Genomic DNA, 19,884 nt, shown 5'->3' on the forward strand with positions numbered 1-19,884 from the left:
ATGGGATTTTTTCGTATCCCGGAAATTTCGTAACCTGGGTATTTCGTATCCCGAGGTACCACTGTAGTACAAGCTGACATGGAAGCAATTATATGGTACCAGAACACAGAAGAATTAAAAGCCAGTGTGTTGTAGTGGTTTGAGTGTTGGACTAGGACTCTGGAAATCAAGTTCAGCCCTGGAAACCCACTGGGTGACCTTGAAAAAGTCACACTCTCTCAGCCTTAGAGAATAAATCTTGCCAAGAAGACCCCACAATAGAGACCTTAGGGTTGTCATAAGTTGGGAACAACTTGAAGGCGCACAACTACAACTATAAATCCCAGAATAGCCCATGATGCTTAGTTGGTCATCTAACTTGTTGAGGCTGGATGATACACAGGCATATTTAAGCCCTGTTTACCCATAACAAGTGATGTTTAGCTATATGTCATATGATTGGTAGATCTGCTCACAGAGATGAAAGCATTCGCAGGTATGTGGACATCATGGCAGCTAGAATTGTGACTTGAGATGCCTAGTATGTTCTTTCACCTTCCAAATAGTGGCAGGAGCATCAGCCATTTCCTCAGTCTGTGTGGCTTATTTGCTTGTTTTGTGTACCTCTAAACTGCCCACTGTTCAAAGTTATACCATCTATTAAAAATATAAAGCATAACAATAATAAATAGAACAGTAATGAAAGCAGAATAATATAAAACGTGCAGCTGAAAATAAAACCTTCCATCTTATAAAACTAAATTAAAGTCAACACCAGAACAAAAGTGCAAGGGTGCAAAAGCACTAAAACAATTCTTAAAATAAATACCTGGGAGAATACATGGTCTTCTCCTGTAACTGTAATGTAGGCTTGCACTGCTGCAGTTGCCAAAGTATAGGCAGCCTAAAACAGAAGCCCACTATCTAAGGATCTGTAGTTGCAATTGAATCCCCAAAGAAGTAGGCATGCCATCGGTTTACATCACCATATCAGCACATCTTCCTGGGTAAGACCCGTGGAGGAAAGTTGTGTTTTCTTCTTCAGTATTATACATATCAAAACTCCAGAGGAACTGGAGACCAAGTCCTTCGGTCAATGCGTGGTCTTTTTGCAACAGAGGACAAAGGAGTCTTTGCTTCCGGAATGAAACAGAATTTGGTCCTTATGTCAGCATTGCTTCCTTGATATGGTTTCTTGCCAGGCCCTGAAACTTTCTGAGTACTTAGATTATTACAGTAGCATTTTTCAGACTGTACATAGTTCTGGGTTGTTGTAGGCCTTCAAGTAATTTCCAGCTTATGATGAAACTAAAGCAAACCTGTTGCAGGGTTTGCTACATGTCAAAAAAGATATTGTAGATCTGGAAAAGTATAGAACACGACAACTTAAATCAGGGGTAGGCAACCTTTTTGAGCCAGGGGCCGGGTTGTTGTCCCTCAGACAACTGGGGGGGGGGGGGGGGGACGCGGGGGGGGGGAGCTTCCACCCTCCGGGGGCGGAGCCGCATGCCAGGGCCGGAGCTTCCACCCCTGGGGCCAGGCCTCCCCCTCTTTGCTGGCCCCTGACGGGGCCCCAAGCCCCGGCAGAGGCCGGTAAAAAAGCCGGTGGGGGCCGCCAGCGCTGGAGGCCTCCCCCTCTTTGCCGGCCCCTGACTGGGCCCCAGGCCCCGTCAGAGGCTGGCAAAAAAGCTGGCGGGGGCCGCCAGCGCTGGAGGCCTCCTCCTGGAGGGCCCCAGCGACGGCAACGGGCCTCCCAGAGGCCCGCTGCCACCATCGGAGCCCTGTTCGAGGGCTCCGACGGCCACAGCGGGCCTCCCCGAAGTCTCGCACGACCTTTCTTGTGGTTGCGCGAGACTTCGCCTCTAGGCTGCCGCCATTTTGTTTTTCAAAATGGCAGCGCCTGGGAGCCGGGAAAAGCCGCAGTCGGCAGGGGCAGGCAGGGACTGGCCGAAAGGCCTCCGCGGGCCGCATCCGGCCCGCGGGCTGGAGGTTGCCGACCCCTGACTTAAATGTTTGGAATGTTGGATTCTGCTGTGAGAAAAGGCTTTTTACTTTAAAAAAGGGTGCAAAGAGGAGAGGCATGCTGGGGAGTATACAATTGTTTGTGGTGTGACAAAAGCTGTTTTGCTCTTTTGATCATAATAGTAGAACCCAGTTCCAGCCACTGAAGCTGAATGGCTAGAGGTTCAGGATAGACAAGGAAACTTCTTCACACACTACATACTGAAACTACAGCATATACTGCCACAGGACATATGATAACCACAAAGCCATATGGCTTTAAAAGGGAATTAGAGGAAATTCATGGAGAGGAAGGTTGTCAATAGCCATTAGTTCTATTGGCAAAATGCTACAATAGGGCCAGAGTCAACATGTCTGTCCATATCAATAGTGAGAAAAACCCAGTTGTCCTTATGTCCTAATTATGGACTACCCATAGGCCTCTGGTTGATCACTTAATGTATTTTACCTATTAATGTATTTCAACCTATGAGACAATCCAAAATGAAACAAGAAGTAGTGGTGGAAGATGAGACGCTCCAGTTGGAAGACACTCAAACAGTTACTGGCTTGTAAGACAGGATGACAGCAAAGTTGCATTCTAGGTTCTGATTTCTTGGGTTTTTACAACAGTTACATTGGCAATACATTCAGTATAACTTAACTGCCTTGGAAGAAAGAGTTATAGTATCTATACCCAGTGAATTTTAAAGGCTTACTTAATTTTGCAGTGGAGAGAGAGACGGCATGTCCTACCTCCATGCTGTGTCATGTCCCCGCAAAAATTGCAGAGATTCTGTGACTCTTGATAAGTAATGCCACTTTTGTTTTTGTTTTTTATTTCTTTCTGGAAGAATGGAACAGAATGAGTGTGAATGTCCTTGTGAATGCCCTCTGGAGGTCAATGAATGTACTGGCAATCTTACAAATGCAGAGAGTAGGTAAGTAATGTAATAATACTGGTATTATAATTAAAATTCACACAATTTCAGCCTGGATTTATTTCCCTGTGCTGATATAGTGTACAGTATGCTTCAAAGTAATAATCAGATTACTGGGTTTTGTTTACTTAAACAAGAAGCAAGTAGGCTTCCTTATTTTTGTTGAGTTTTTGTTAAATTAATTTTCCCTATGCTCCTGTACAACACAGAAATCCTAGTTGTGAAGTCCACCAGGAACCCATGGCATTTACTGCTGTTGATACCAATTTACAAGATGCTCTTCCTCAGTGTATTAATACACGGTGTAATCAAAGGATGGAAAGCGGGTAAGTTATATTATTTCTTTTTCCTTTAAAAAGAACTTCAACAAAAAAGCACTATTTGCTTTTAATATGTGAACCATAAAAGTAAACCAAAAATGAACCAAAAAAGTTTTTTTTAAAAAAAAAATCTGTATCATGAAAGGGCAAATTAATAAGACTGGGGACCAAATTTCCACATCCCAGACCAACCATGAGCTGTACGAACCCTTCCCACCAAAACCAGAAGTCTACTTTGATTTTTTAAAAAAGTTTTTAAAAGCTTAATTTTGAAAAGGAACATTCACACTGTTTTAAAAGCGAATCAAACTTCCTGAAATTTGATTCCCCATATTTTCATTTACATAATTGAAGTGAAATTTCTGGGATCTCTTCCTGTAATTCATGGAGATGGTTAAATTTAATATTGTGTTTTGTAAGAAAAATATAACCACTTAGTTTATCTCAACAATGCTGGGAAATAACGTATGTCTGTTTTGTATATTTTGCCTGAAGCAGATTGTACTTCTTCATTGTAGAAATAGGTTCTTGTAAAAGCTAACTAGGCTCATTGTGTTATACAAGCCCTTTAAAATGCTTGTCTGGGAGAACATGACAGACGATTATTAGCCAACTGGTGGTTCAGATTTCCATACCCCAGACCAATACCCTCTCTTCCAAAACTAGAAGTACTGTCAAGGTATTTTATGCAAGAGACAACAGCAAAAGGTCCTGTTATGCTTTTAAGGAAAAGACACACCAAACTTATAAAACTGGTGTCACTGGTGTTTTTAATAGATCTGAAGCAGCATTCTAACAATAGTAATTTTCATTATCATATTCTTATCTTGTAGGGACTGTTTTGGCGTCTTAGACTGTGAGTGGTGTGTGGTGGACAGCGATGGAAAAACTCATCTAGATAAACCCTACTGTGCTCTTCAGAAAGAATGCTTTGGTGGCATTGTGGGTGCCAAAAGTCCTTATGTGGACGACATGGGAGCCATTGGTAAGAATGGTTTTTGCTGGTGAGAGTACACTTTAAACTGTTGAATGGATTTATTCCATCAGATTGAGCCTGGCCATTGCAGAGGCAAACGTGAGGTTGTACTTTTTTCTGGATATGACCCAAGATTGAAACCAAGCATCTTCTGTCACAAAGGATTATTTGGCACCACTTCTTAGAATTTCCGGTGCAGTGGTCACAATATGTATTGAGCTGGCCTTCACTAATATGTAGCATTTTCAGCCATTGATTATTGTAAGGTGAAATGCCATTTTTGGTGTGCCATCTTGAACAGAAATTTGGTTTTTTTCACATCTGACTTCCTTTGTAGGTACAGTTGGCCTTGATATCCACTGGAATTTGCTTCCAGGACATTCTGTGGATACCCAAATGTGAAGATACTCATTATATACAGTGGGGTAGTAAAATGGTATCCCTTTTATAAAATGGCAAAATCAAGGTTTACTTTTTGGCTGGGGGGGGAATATTTTCAAGCCATGGAAGGTTGAATCCATAGAAGTAGAATCCATGTACAGTGAGCCCTTCCCTTATGTGGGGGGTCTGTTCGCCCTCCCCCCATAAAGGAAAAAACGTTTATGCTCGAGCCCCATTAAAAACAATGGGGTTCGTACTTGTGGCACAGCGCGCAGGCCATTGTTTCCTCCTGGCCACGGCTTCAGCGTAAGCTGAAAGCCGCATATGGCACGGGCACATTGTATATGGACTATGTATGTTACACAGAGAACTAGTTTGGAGAGATCTATATTCTCGTGTCTCCTTTTGAAAAGTGGTTATGTTGTCATTTCTTCTTTGGGAATATCTGTGTGATCAGAATTACAGTTATTATGGCTTTCTGACTATCTTCTGAAGTATGTTGAAGGTGCACTGAACTTTGTCTGGAACATTTGTATAAGCTTTTCTGTTTTTCTCGCCCTGAAATTAAGGAGATGAGGTGATAGCTTTGAATATGATAAAAAGTGCTCCAGTTGGTCCTGTAGCAGGAGGTATTATGGGATGCATCATGGTACTAGTGCTGGCTGTGTATGCCTATCGTCACCAGATCCACCGCAGAAGTCATCAGCATATGTCTCCACTTGCAGCGCAAGGTGAGCATTTATCAAAAGTAAAATATTTTGCTGAGAAGATGGTTGGAGGAGACAGTCATAAAAACTGTCTGCCCCCCTCAGTTTGAATTGTCCTACCCATATCCCCTTTCTGATGAGTTGATGTGTATTTACCAATACAGTATACACATTACTCTTATGTGCTGTAAATTGTAGTGTATAGCACTGCCCCCTGCTGGATACAGAATTTAAATCTCTGCTGTTTTATCGGAGGAACTTAAAAACATTTTTAAAACAACTGAGATTTTGTTTTAAAATACTGAAAATGTCTAGGATCCCCTTAAATTCCTCTTTCTAGATATAGTCTTCTGTTTTAGCTGAACAGAAGACAAAATATATTTTCCAGATAGGTTTTTCCTTTCTGGAAATATGCAATGGTGTTCACTATTACAGCACTTATTTGTAATCTTCTTTGTAATATGGCAGAAGGAGCACATTATTGCTCACTTAACTTTACTGTTGTACTGTTTGTACCATACTGTAACATCTGTTGAGTGCTACTGTGCTAACACTGGGTAAGCACACATAGGAGTTGAGAAAAGGCACCTACAGAACAGTTGTGCCCCCAGGGGGAAAAAGATGTTCTGTGCATGCAAGAAGTCTCCAAAGTTACTTGAAAGCCTATTTTCTTACAAAGATGGGTGGTTGTCAGTGCAAACACAAGTGACCCTGTGAATGTGATAAGCAAAATATGTTTACTGTTTCTAAGCGAGTTGAAAAGTGGACTTTTATGAGTTCTAGTTTGGCAGACACGTATGAGGCAACAGCCACAAAGTGAAGGACAATAGGAATCACCTGGTGTTAAGACAACAATAAGTCACTCCTATTTTATGACCAAATGTTGGTTTTATATTGCTGGCTCAACAAAGGAGGGCAACAGTTTAGCGAGTTCACACCCTTATTTGCAGTGGTGCTACCCACCCTTTGGTGCTCACTGCCCATAATTTCAGCCATGATTTGCTGTATGACTACTGAGTATAGGATATCTTATACCGGGGGGGGGGGGGATAACCCACAGCCATTGCCAAAACATTGCACTCTTACAGGCTAATGCAACATTTTTCTCTTTAACAGTTGCATTTTTCTGTTTGTAATGGTGTGTAGAAATGTCAGTCCGCATGTCCAACCTGGAGAATGATAGGGATGAGAGGGATGATGACAGTCATGAAGACAGAGGAATCAGTAAGTATCTAGCAGTCACATTGTAGTTGGAGATGGGAAAGAATATGGGGGAAAACTCCATGCTCTCCCCCCCCCCCCCCCCGCCTATACATAGCATTTGTCATTTCTGTAACTATTGCAAGAGGGCAAATTGCTTTACTGATTTGGTGCCATTCATCCTGAATTCAACCCCCATGAGGGAATCTGCAGTGTTTTCCTGCTTACAGACTGGAAACAACAGCAGGAAAAATTACTGACTTGCCCATGGCCACCCACTATGTTTGTGGCTGAGCAGTGATTTGAAGCCACGGCCAACTATCTGTTCACTGTTTTGCATCACCACTTCCTGCCTTCATGCATTCTTTCAAAGACCAAACATGATCTGGGGAGTACAATTGTAACCCAAGTTCAAACAGTTGTTAGTTGATGATTCATGAACTGCCTTTGATTCTGACTTGCTGAGTTCTCTGCCCTCACAGACAACAACTTTGTTGTCAGACACTAAGTCACCCTCCAAACTCTGAATGACAAGTCCACTTTCAAAGGGTCTGAAATCCAGATATAAATGGAGCAGACTGAATTTACAGTTATAATTCCACAGGTCCCTGTGTTTGCCTCAACAGGTTTTTGCTGCCTCTGGTATCTGTGTTATTTTTGTGGCAAGCTTTGTATTTTAAGACAGATATGGGTGTAATTCATAACTCTTTATATTGTGAGATTAAGAAATTTGGTTATGCCTGGATTTCACAGTAACCCTGTATCATCTTTATAGCATATATTTTATAACACTGTCTGTTAAAGTGACCCATCTGCTGAATGTGTGATGCATCTCTTTTCCTTCTACTCCCCTAGTCAGTAACACTCGATTTATAGCAGCAGTTATTGAGCGGCATGCACACAGTCCTGAGCGGAGGCGCCGTTACTGGGGACGATCAGGAACAGAAAGCGATCATGGTAAGACTTTGGAATTTGCTGATGTCTGTTTTGCAACCTCGTTTTACTTTTGACACTTGGTAATACTGCAGATAAATCATCAAAGGGAGCACTTCCAGTGCCATACCTCATTTAGTCATAGTCAAAACAATTTTGGCATTTTCTGGTCCTCAGGAAGACATTATCCAGCACTGGTGTTATTTTTATAGCAGTGATGTTCTAACATGAATCCTACAGCCTAGACACCAAGCAGTATCTAAATTATGTCGTGGGCTGATGCTGTTATGTAACACCTTAAAAATTCCAAGAGGTAGAACACCACTGAGGTTCCATATCCATTTCCCCCTCTTAAACAGTGCAGATGTCTTTCAAATTCTTCAGAAAATAAAAGAAGAGTGCAGTTTTGTTATATTTATTTATTGTTATTTATTGTTCTTCAGGACAACCTGTAATTTCAAGAATTGTGTACCAGGAGTCCTCTTTGCTTGTTGGGTTAAGTCAATACCTTTTTCTTGATTTATCCAGTAAATAGATTTATTCCACATTCCACATTCCATATATAAGTATAGATAGGAAACATATCACGCTAATGGCATTTGGAGTTTTCTGAGATTTCTGTTGTCACCGGGCTTCAATTTTTGCCACATAATTGACCTATGACAAATAGTTAGTTAAGAGTGAGCAGCTGCTTCTAAGTCTTCAAACCTGTATCAAGTTAATGAGCTCACTAAGAGGATTAATGTAATTTAGTAAGAGTTTCTGCCAGAGTTGCCAGCTGTATCTTCATGTCCCTTTTACTATAAATACAGATGTGTTATGTCACTAAATATAGGAACAGAAATCAAATGCAAACACTGCTAAATGTTTCAGTGGCACTGAGAACTGTTTGAAACATGTGGTCCACCCTTCTCATACATCTCTAATATCACAGAATGCACATGGTGGGGCTTGGTTATTTGAATATGATGGTACACATTTTTCTTGAGAATATATACTTCAGAAAGAAGTCTAATCTAGAATGGAAAAATGTTTCCTCCATGCAAATACAGAGGTAGCATAGTAAGGGGACTAAACTGTGCCATCTGACTGTTGTCACTTCTCAGCTTTATGTAAAATGCCACCCATTAAGCACAGGTTAAAATTTCCTCTCTCTGCAAGCGATTATAGTTCTGAAGAAGAGCCATTATAGTGCTTGCTTGCAAAAAAAATAAATAAAAATAAAAATACGATCTTTCTGGATTTTGAAATTGTGGTGAGACACACTGTGGGAAAGCAATTCTGCCACTGGGTCTTGCTCCTCATCTCCTTCTTTGAGGCAGGGCTTTAATAACTGTCACTCAGAGTCACCATCCCCTTAGGAGAGAGCCACGCCCTCTCCTAGTTTGCATCCTGCCTCACGTTCGCTAGGACAGTGCTTTCATTGCTGTGGTGCCTCAGGGACCATGTGGGTTTTTGTTTTTTTGTTTGCCTGCCAATTTGAGTTGGTATTCAGGCAGGAAGCTTGCAGACTGCAACCAAACTCATCTTATCTGGGAAGGACGGCTAACAAGTGACAAGAATCTCTGACATTTCCTATGAGGAGGAGCGAGCGAGCTGGGGGAAGGCTCAGAAATCTGCCAGGTGGAGCATGGCAGTGGACTGACCTATTTGGGGAATGGAATCAGATCCTGTCCTACCCCTCACCATCAGGATGATGGAGATGAGGGAGAAGATGGCATGCGCTGGCCCAGAACAGACTAAACCAGTTTCAGAAACACCAATGTATTCATGTATGAATGTACAAGATGCCCCTGTTTCCCTACCTTCCCTCATCTTGGATATCCAGGCTCTGTCTCCATAGTTGTGCTGCTTTATTGCTTTGGTAGCATAGCAATCAGTGACTGATAGTAGCCTTATTATCACAATGATAGGTATATGCATGCAGGTACAAGAGACCCGGGCCCTGCCAAACTGGCTAGACCTGATGTTTGAAATGGCTGCATTCTGACCCAGAATGGCTACAACTACATGGCTGTAGATTGAGCAGGAAAGGCTAGTGGCTGAAAGATATCAGGAGGAAGTGATTTAGACCATTCTCTCAGCCAGGAGGGCCTCCACAAAGTATTTATATGAGTACATGAAAAACTTTCTGCTATTGGTGTAAATGTAAAAGAGTGAGGCCCCAATCTGTGTCAGTGGGGGTGATTTGGCATTCCTACAGACAGGACTAAATAAGGGTCTCAGTGTCAATACACTTAAGAGACACTGGTCATAGTCCAGTGCTCAAACCAATACTCCACACTGGCTCTGGGTACTACTACTTTAACGAAATATTTGATACCAGAAGCAGAAATAACATGGAAAGGATAGGGTTAGTTTCCTACACCACAAAGAAGAAAAACCATTCAACATATTTTAATACACTTCTCATTCGAAACAATCAAGTCAGGTAACCATTGCATAAGTAAACAAAAACAATCTGAACCTTCTAGAGACCACTGAGAGCTTCTTCCATTTTAGTGGACAACCTTCTAGATTTGTGTTTTTTCATCATGCTGGTGATAGCTGGTTAGGCCCCTTTCTGTCTTGCTGTTCTTGCATGCTCAGTACAGGATTCTGGAGGCAACTGTTGCTTTACCTTGCCTGTTGTAAGCAGCTACATTAGGGTCCAGTAATGTAAAATCCCATTCTTTCCCAGTTCTTTACTGCACTGTTTACTTCTGACATAATATTGCAACCCAACACCAAATGCCTGTTTCTCCAGTCCGCCTTCATTATGCCAGTGCTGCTAAAAAAACCTTCCAGGTGGACAGATGACGAGAAAAAGGCAATAGGCAGGGTACTGATAGAAATATTTCACAAAAAGGAGATGCACTGTCAGAGGCTTTATTAACTGAGACCTGTACACACAAACACACACATATTTTCTATAAATACTTGGAGGAAGACATGGCTGAATGAAAGTTAAACTCATAGGCAGCAGCTGAAGAGAGTGATATATTGCATTACAGTAAACAAAGAGCATGGACTAAATTGCAGATAAATACAAAAAAAGAGAGAGAGTAAAGATTACCCTATAAAACTTGTATTATCAAACATATAAAATGGTTTTGTAGTTGGAGTAAATATAGAAGGAGGTAACAGTACTAAGGAGCTCCCTGAGCCTGGAAAATATTTACTGTTTTAGAAGAAATGTGCACCTGATTACTATACCTAGCTAGAACAGGTTATTTTTAAAACAGCCTGCTTAGCAACACTGTGGCTTAAAGAACTAGAGCATGGTGAAACAGGTGGCAGAGCAGCATCTCACAGATGTACAACATATCATACTGTTCCTCACAATATGCTCTTGTTACAAAGCTTTCACAGGTGAGTAACATATGTCAAGTGTTAGGAAGCTGTTTTGCAAAAATATATAAATTTCACATATTCAATAAACATGCATACATCTTCAATGAGTTGCAATGGCCAACAATAGATTTTGTGTGATTTTTGCAGATTTCTAATGAATTGGCATTATTTTCATCCTTTTTATTCTCTTATGTCTTTTTAAAAATCCATATTTGTATCAAAAACAATGTATATTGCCTTAAATTTATTTATGGAAATGTATATTTTAATACATTTCTATGTATATATTGTGGTGCTTCACCTTTTGGGATGTCACCATTTTAGGGCATTTCCTTAATCCATTCTTTTTAGCTGCATCCTCACTAAATTACAGCCAAATTAGCTAAAATGTATCCTAAAACTATATTTTAATGTAGCTGTCTCCAGTCAGTGTTGCCATAACTGAAAGGCAGATGAAAGCCCTAAAGCAGTGATGGCGAACCTATGGCACGCGTGCCAGACGTGGCACTCAGAGACATGCTGTCACCCTAGCACAGAGTTTGCCAGAGTTTCTTACTAGAAAGCCAGAGGGACGTGGCACTTTGCAATAAATAAATGTGGTCTGGGTTGCAGTTTGGGCACTCGGTCTGTGAAAGGTTCACCATCACTGCCCTAAAGCATCAGTAGAGATGAAAAAAAGTACAGATGAGATCCCATAGGGGAATTTAAATTATTTCTTACTTTGGTTTTGGTTTCGCAATAATAATGCAATTGTCTCCATTAAAGTACTGAACAAGTCCAATAAATGCAAGTCCAATAAATACTGAATCTTATCAGAGGGAGCTTCAGTCCATCATACTGACTCAGTATTGTTGTTTGTGTTGTTCTGACAGAGAACAGAAGTCCAGAAGAGTAACTGAGGGCCTGAACAGACAGCCGAAATAAATCTGCTTCCGGTCACTTTGAGGTATGCTGTTTAAATGATCCATGCGTCCTAAGAGACTGGAAGTCGCGCCAAAGGACTGTAACACAGCTTTGATGCAGCTTCTGGCCTCTTAAGATGTGTGTGTGTCATTTAAACTGCATACCTCCAAAGTGACCCAAAGCAGCTTTATTTCGGCCTATCTGTTCGGGCCCTAAGTTACCGCAAATGTTTGCAGTTGCTGCATTTGTGAATGGTGGCTTCTGTCCCTTTTCATCCATGATGAGTCATTACTTATTGCCAGTGGTTATTCTGACTAGACTGGAACATTGCCATTTCGTAGTCCTACACAGTAATACCAGTCCACATAGTTTGACATAGTTCATGTTGTCTTAGAAAATGGCAGCTTCTATCTTCATCAAAATAGGAAACTGATAATAGTATCATACAGTTGGAAGAGACCACATGCCAGGTGTTACCTATTCTATATCTGAGCTTTTCATTTTTTTTCTGCCTAATAGCTTATTTTTCTTCCTATTGAAAATCATTTTGAATACTGATCCTGTCCTCTGGGGTATTCCTCCTAAATTGGTATCATCTGCAAATTTGGCAAGCATGCCCTCTATGCCATCACCCAGATCATTGATAAAGATGTTGAATAGCCCTGGGCACAGGACAGAACCCTGTGGCACCTCACTGGACACTTCTCTTCAAAATGAAGAGGAGCCACTGCTGAGCACCCTTTGGGTTCGGATGGTCAACCAATTACTAATCCATTTAACAGTTGCATTATCTAGACACATTTTTCTGGCTTTTTTGCAAGGACATCATGGAGAACCTTGTCTTAAGTCCTTACTGAAATGCTACATCCACAGCATTCCCTTCATCAGCCAAGACTGTAACTCTATCAGAAAAAAAGTGATATATTTCATCTTGTTTTTGAGAAACCCATGTTGAATTTTAGTGATCACGGCATTCCTTTCTAAATGCTTACAGACTGTTTAATGATCTATTCTAGAATCTTTTCTGGTATTGATGTCAGGCTAACTAGAAGAGTAAAGAGTGCTTCTACGATTTGTCACAAAAAACCCGACCAAAAACAAACAAACAAACAAAAACAACAAAATATATTGTAGCATTTTAAAACATGAAAGCCATGATCCAGCCTTTCTTTGTAGAGACAGATAAGAGTCATTTAGAAAGGGGAGGGAATGAAATGTGTCACCCTTACTTATTCTTCTTGGTCTTTGTTACTGTCTTCACCCATATCAGTGCTTCATGATAGTGATGATGATCTTCTCACCTGAGGGCACATGGTGCTACTTCACCATGGTTGGCAGATATTACCTAAGAGGAGGGAGAGGGTGATGGCAGGTGCTGTCACTGCGCAAGAACAGCAGCTTGATTAGCATATTTGTTCACATCCATTTTCTTCAAATTTGAGCTCTAAACTGATAGCCAGCTCTTATTTGTCCTTGTCACTAGTCTTACCTCTCCCACAAGTCCCCTGTGCATGCCAGACTTTCAAGAGAAGACAGGGCCTCTCACAGTATGAACCTGCCAAAGCTTTAAGATCAGCAAGGGAAGACTTTCTCTCAGTCCCACCATCATCACAGGATCACTTGGTGAGGACACAGGAGACGGCCTTTTTGGTGGCTGCTCCCACCCTCTGCAACTCTCTTCCATGGGAAGCTAAGGTGGCCCCCTCCTGCAAGGAAAGACATTTTTATTTAAGCAAGCTTTTAATGGTTAAGCAGAGGAGTGTATATTTCCTCTGTTTTTACCTTTTGTATGATTTTTAAAGAGTTTTATAGTTTTTTAATGTGGGGAATTAAATTGGTTTAAAAACTTTCTTGTAAACATTTTTAATTTGTTGTTCTGAAAGCCAGCTTGGGTCCCGTCATGGGAGAAAGTCTGCATATAAATAAAGTAAATCAATAAATAAAGAAAACAGTTCATTGGGCAAGCTTCATGTGACTGAGATGTTCCTAGCAAGCTGCAGAGAACTTAGAAAAGGAATCTGTGTGCTGCTGGATGCCTCTCCCCTGCCAGAAACATTGGGAAAGCATATAGATTTTCTGAATCTTCTCAGATTCTTTTGCAAAGCTTAGACAAGAATTTTTTGTACTACAATACCCAGAATCCCCCAGGCACCATGGCCAGTGGCTCAAGAGGGAAAAGCAACATTTCTAAGCTCTGTTCATTTGCCTGTCCCTTGGTTTCTTTTTGCATTCATGTGAAAATTTGGGGATAAGACGTCCCCTATTTGGTGCCTCAGTTCAAGCTTTCAGAAGTGATAGCCTGTTTTACTGAGTTTCTTGAGCATCTAAAGTAATCTCCTGATGATGCAGTAGTCATTCACAGACCAATTTTGTGTATGCTAATTTGGAAGTGAGCTGTACTATGTTCAGTAAGATCTGATGAAACTGAAGCTCTAGGCTAACATTTGCATACGCACACCCAAAGGAGCTCCGAAACGGAGCTCCTTCTGGCACCAAGATGTCACATCCGCACCACCCCATTTGGAGGTGGCACAGCCGTGATGTCGTAATGGCAGCGCCCATGTAGAAAGGGCACCGCCATTACAATGGCACGGCAATGTACTAGGGTTGTGGGGCGTCTGGAAAGGACGCCCCGAGGCAACCCTAGTACGTGTGCAGGCCAGTGCTTTGCGCCGGTTTGTACAGCACCAGAGTTATAATGTAGGCAAACGTTTAAATGCAATATAGCTTCTACCAAATTACAGGCATCGTAACTGAAGTTTTTTTTTTAAGAAAGTTGACCATATTGTGCACTGTAGAAAGGATTTTGTTTCAGTTGTTAATTTTTCAACTTGTATGTGTTTGAATCATTATGCCATTCAAAAGCCATTCTATAGTGATATTAATATGTATGTGATACACCATTTCCTCAATAACTTCCATTTATACAGTCTGTTGACCTTCTTTGAAAAAAGAAATCAAAATAGCTTAAATGCACTATGATGTTCTCTTGTTTTATTCTAAATCTGGCCATAATATATGAAATTATATGTGAGGAGCTAGAATACTAACCTTTTAAGAAAGTAAAGCTACTTCAGAAATTAAAATAGGGTGGTCCACATGAGCCAAAAGGTCTGCATTCCCCCAAGCCTTGCATCATCTAGTTAAAATGAAGCAGACCAAAACCCTGGGGCCCAGATTGCACATGATCCTGTGAGAGTGAACACAGATCCAATGGATCCAGCCTTATCCTGGGGTAAATAGCCGCTGCTCTGGCTAAATTTGACCTCTAGTTTGCCATGGAGTTTTCTTGAAACTCCGCACAAACCCCTGTTGTTTATACCCCACCTCCCCAGCACTCCTTACTTCGTTGTCATTGGTACTGAGAAACCCCATCACCATGTCTGATGCAGAAACAGAGGCACCTGGCTATATGGGTGCAGCCAGGAACCCCATTTCCACATCAGATGTAATCCCACCAAAGGGTTTCTCAGTACCAGTGACAGCACAGCAAGGCAAGCCATGCGGGCCAGTACTGGGTCTTAGGTCAGCACTGGGATGGGTGTGTAAATGCTGCTTCTCACACTGATCCGGGGGCCAACCTTGGTGAACACTGGAGCCAGAATTGCACAGGCTCAGCCTGTGCTATCCTAGCCTATCTGCTCAGCTCCAGTGAGGATAAAGGAAGCCATTTAAAATAAAACAAAGTATTGTAACATATTGATTTGGTATTGCCAAATAATACATTTTGTATGGTACATTTTCTAAGAGACATGAGTGTTTGAGCGTGATGCTGAGCATTATGTAGTTTGGGACTTTTTGCTATAGGATCACATTTCTTACCAATATGGCTTTACTTTCTAGGTTACAGTACTATGAGTCCTCAGGAAGATAGTGAAAACCCTCCCTGCAATAATGACCCTTTATCTGCTGGCGTCGATGTGGGAAATCATGATGAAGATTTAGACTTGGACACCCCTCCTCAGACTGCTGCACTCTTGAGTCACAAGTTCCACCACTACAGGTTGCATCATCCAGCACTTCATCACAGTCATCACCTACAGGCTGCTGTCACAGTACACACTGTAGATGCAGAGTGCTAGTGACCTCTGGCCTTGAGGAGGAAATGCAGCCAGCAAACACTGATCCAGACAACCAAGGGCAGACTTACACCAAGTGTTCTTTTACCTTGACCAGAGATAGTTGGGGGTAACTTCACGAAATCTTTTTCACATGAAAACCTGACTTGCGTAAATGCAAGGTTGGCTCCAAAGTGGAAGAGAAAGTAGCATGATGAATAAACCTGCCATAACATCCAGTAAAATGGAATACCAGGAATGCTCAGCCTCCAAACACAGGAAGAAAGGTTTATACAGTAAACACAGCCTTTTGAACCCTTGTTAATCAGAGCCAAGGAAAGATTTTGCTCAGAGAGAGAGAAACAATTGCTTTCCTTAACTGGAAGAACAGAAATCTTTGCAGCAAGAGACAGAGGTTGCAAGATCCATAAATAGTCCTTGCCATGAGGTTTCCATTTGAGCTGAGTGTTTTGTTTTCGGTTTTTAAAAGTTCATTACTTTTACAAATTTCCTGTATGGGACCTGGGGACAGTGGATCTCAATATTTTTAAATAAAGTATTATTTTTGTACTATTTATTGAACTCAAAACATTCATGAACTCTGAAGGAGATGAAAGAGAGGGGATAAAAAAGCATTAGGAGCTCTCTGCGAATATAGCCTATGTTTTATTTGTGTTGGTAATGCTGTGGTTCTTGTCAAGAGGACTTGTCATTCCTCGGGGCAAGATTTTCACTCTCCCCCCCCCCCCCCCCCCCAGCTATAAAGGGAAAATGAAGAAATTGTGTGCTGATTTGTTTACATGATTAAGGTTTGGTTTCCATGGTCATTTTGTACACTTTAAAGATGGTTTATAACACAGTATTTTTTTAGATATAAATATATATATATATGTATCTGAATGTGGGGAGAAGGAATACCAGCCTCCCAGCACTGAGGAATCCTGCCTATTTTCCCACAGTTGATCCTGTTCAATCCCAGGCTGAGGGCAAGATTCCATTCATGTAGTAATGCAGTGTTCAAAAACCATTCATGATTACTAGAGGAATAATTATAATTTGTTCTGTTTCCTTTTTACATGACAGTACATTTTTGGAAAATGTAGGGAGGTAAATGAAATGCTTTGTAAACAGTTGGTCTTTGTGAAAGGTTTATTTTCAAATCATACTGATAAGGTTCTGTCTTCGTTATCTGGAATTTAACACTGCTTTTAGTGATTGTTACAGGGATAAATAACATCTGACCAGTACCATGCAGGCCATCATAATTTTAAATTAGTGTTAAATCACAATTTTTTTGTTTATTGTGATTAAAATATGAAAACATTCTTGCATTGTGCATATGATAAATTTCCATTTATATGTAGGATTTGGTTTTTTAAAACATCTCTGGATACTGTTTTAATGATAGGGTACTTAATACTTATTATGTAAAAATGGTTCTTAACTTGAAGCAGTATGGTAAAATATGTGTGTGCTATCAGGATCCCCTTTATACTATGTATACAATTACAACCTCTAGTGAAATAAACTGTGTATAAAGTATGGATTTATGGATTAATTTTGGCAGAATTGAACATAACTTTTGTTTTTAATATTTAAAATTTTGAGTCATATATTGATAATGCAAATTCTTCAATGTGCTGTACATTTTCACACAGCTGTCACTTTCATTTCTCACTATTGAAACTCACAAATACTTTGAGACATACCAGTGGGGAATGCATGTGGGGAGTTCCACCATTTTGTAATATGAACAGGGGCATAATCTGTGCACACAGTAGGACCCATCATGTACCCAGGATGTGGCCTTTGTGCAAAGACTGGAAAACTCTTGCTCACAACTGGCTTTTGATCTTGCCAATTGATTGTTGGCACTTAGAAAAGTAGAAAGCCCTAAGAGAGTTCAAGCACAACACGAACATACTGTCACAATAGCTCCAGTTGCTGTGTTGATGCTAAAAGAGTAAAATATGGGATGTTCATAATTAATTTTCAACAGCTGCATAAACATCATTAGGCAGATATTAAGAAACAAATCATTTCATTTTGTCCTTGATTTCAGAACAGCAGAAAGTAGTCAAAAATGGAAAATTGCCACTAGGGTTTGGTTCTGCATGGATATCAAAAACCCATGAAATACAATGGCATAGTGAAACTTATGTAAAAAAGCAAAATCAAGGTTTGCTTTTAGGAATTTATGTATTTTAAAAATATTTTCAAGTTGTGGATGGTTGAATCTGTGGATAAAGAAACTTTAATATACTGTAAAACTTGTCCAACAAGCCAGGTAGATGTCTTAATAAATGAGAGAGCAAATGTTTGCAATCTTGATATTCATGTTTTTCTGAACTAAGTTGAAGACCTAGAAAGATTAAGGACCTCTTGTTCCAGATCACACCATTTTGAATTATTAATCAGCGTGGCATAATCCAAAACTGAATGACAGAAATATAATATTCTATTTCTAGAGCTTTCCTGGAAAAAATTGTGAACTAACAATTTTGATACCACACTTGTTTAAATATGTATGCCTCTATAGCAAAATGCCAGTCCATGGGGGGAAGGCATGAACGCCACTTGCACTGTACACATAGACAAATGCTCTTCAACCATGCATCAGAGGTAAAATGAAAGAAAGTAAACCTTTCCACTGGAGTCTTCACTTATTGACTTTGGCATTTAAGAAGAAATATTCCTTTAGAGCACTTTTAAGGAACAGGATTGTTACTATATGAACTACTTTGTATTTTCTTTTATAAAATTTTGCCCAGTTGAACAGTAATACATAATGAATGAATATTTGCATTTTGTAAGGGTTTGAATAGCATGAAGTATTTTGGTGTAACCATTGATAAATCACACTTTTTTCCTGTTTGCAGCTACTGATTTCCAACTGAAGCCCTAAAAATTATATATTAAAATAAGGACAGTTGTAATCATCATTCAGCACTTATGATAAAGTGATACATTTCTGGCTGCTATCCCTGCTAATAACAGAGGTAGTGTCCTAAATTGGATGAGAATCATGTGGCTTTTTGGAAGTTGTTGGGTAGCAAGTTCCTTGCCAACACAGTCAGTGGTAAAGAATGCTGGCAGCTGCTGTCCAACAACATCTGGAGAGTCACATGATCCTCATCCTTGACCTATTATGTAGTGAAGTTGTTTCCTCAAGGGTAACTGTCAGATGGTGGGTTAGAGTTAAGGACATGTTTCATTGCATTGTAATGCATAGTACCTTGCAATTGAAGAAGAAAGTGACCTGTCAGGGTCATGTGCCAATTAACAGTACTGATGAGTTAATAGCATAGTCTATTAACACTTAGACAAGGGGATGGGGACAAGTGCTTTGCGGAAGATGAACTGGAATAGCAAGATGTTCCATGTGCTAAGTTTAAACATTCTGTCCAGGCTCTTAGGTATAATGAGTTGGGTTCATCCCATCTGTTCCGTGTCCAGTTCTATGCTCATTGCATGACTTAGTTATGTACTTATCAAACCAAAAGTGACTGGTTTGGGGAGGGTATGATTTGATTTTTGTCCCTTTTGTTTACAGTAACATCCTTGAAGTACAATACAGTTTTGCTATGGTAAGTGTGAGTAAAGCTGTACTAAAAGTTTACTTCTACTACTACTACAGTCAGCCCTGCGTATCCACAGTTTCAAACACCCATAGTTTCAAAAAAAAAATTTTAAATGTATAAATTCCAAAAAACAAACCTTGATTTTGCCATTTGATATAAGGGACACCATTTTATTATGCCACTGTATTTAATGGAACTTGAGCATCCACAGATTTTGTATTATTATTATTATTATTTATCAAAACATATCACTATCTGTCTCTGTCTTGCCCAGCCATCCTTCCAGTTGAAGCCATGCAACTATATACAGTGGTACCCCGGGTTACAAAAATAATTCGTTCCGCCGCCGCGTTCGTAACCCGAAATCCTTCGTAAGCCGAAAAAGCCATAGGCGCTAATGGGGAAAAGCCGCGATTTCGTGCGAAATAGCGCCGAAAAGCACCAAAAAATTTTTCGTAACCCGAAAAAACCTTCGTAACCCGGAACAGTTTTTTCCTATTGATTTTTTTCGTATCCCGGGAATTTCGTAAGGCGGTGCTTTCGTATCCCGGGGTACCACTGTACAGAGAAA

At 40.4% G+C, this 19,884-nt stretch overlaps 1 protein-coding gene across 3 annotated transcripts in view; it reads left to right on the top strand.

The window, feature by feature from the left end:
• CACHD1 (cache domain containing 1) overlaps nucleotides 1-19,483 on the top strand; it is a 162,333-nt gene extending 142,850 nt beyond the window's left edge. For 2 of the 3 annotated variants that reach the window (XM_042463871.1, XM_042463874.1), the window contains exons 21-27: nucleotides 2,835-2,921; nucleotides 3,131-3,247; nucleotides 4,075-4,226; nucleotides 5,168-5,329; nucleotides 6,452-6,529; nucleotides 7,361-7,462; nucleotides 15,518-19,482. In XM_042463871.1, the coding sequence (XP_042319805.1) occupies nucleotides 2,835-2,921; nucleotides 3,131-3,247; nucleotides 4,075-4,226; nucleotides 5,168-5,329; nucleotides 6,452-6,529; nucleotides 7,361-7,462; nucleotides 15,518-15,756 (937 nt within the window). In that variant the 3' untranslated portion in view covers nucleotides 15,757-19,482. Of the gene's footprint in view, nucleotides 1-2,834; nucleotides 2,922-3,130; nucleotides 3,248-4,074; nucleotides 4,227-5,167; nucleotides 5,330-6,451; nucleotides 6,530-7,360; nucleotides 7,463-15,517 lie in introns of all 3 variants that reach the window. The other variant, XM_042463873.1, reaches the window with a different exon arrangement.
• Nucleotides 19,484-19,884: the final 401 nt, after the last annotated feature.

This window comes from Sceloporus undulatus, chromosome 4, assembly GCF_019175285.1.
Source record: "Sceloporus undulatus isolate JIND9_A2432 ecotype Alabama chromosome 4, SceUnd_v1.1, whole genome shotgun sequence".
Classification (NCBI taxonomy): Eukaryota; Metazoa; Chordata; class Lepidosauria; order Squamata; family Phrynosomatidae; genus Sceloporus; species Sceloporus undulatus.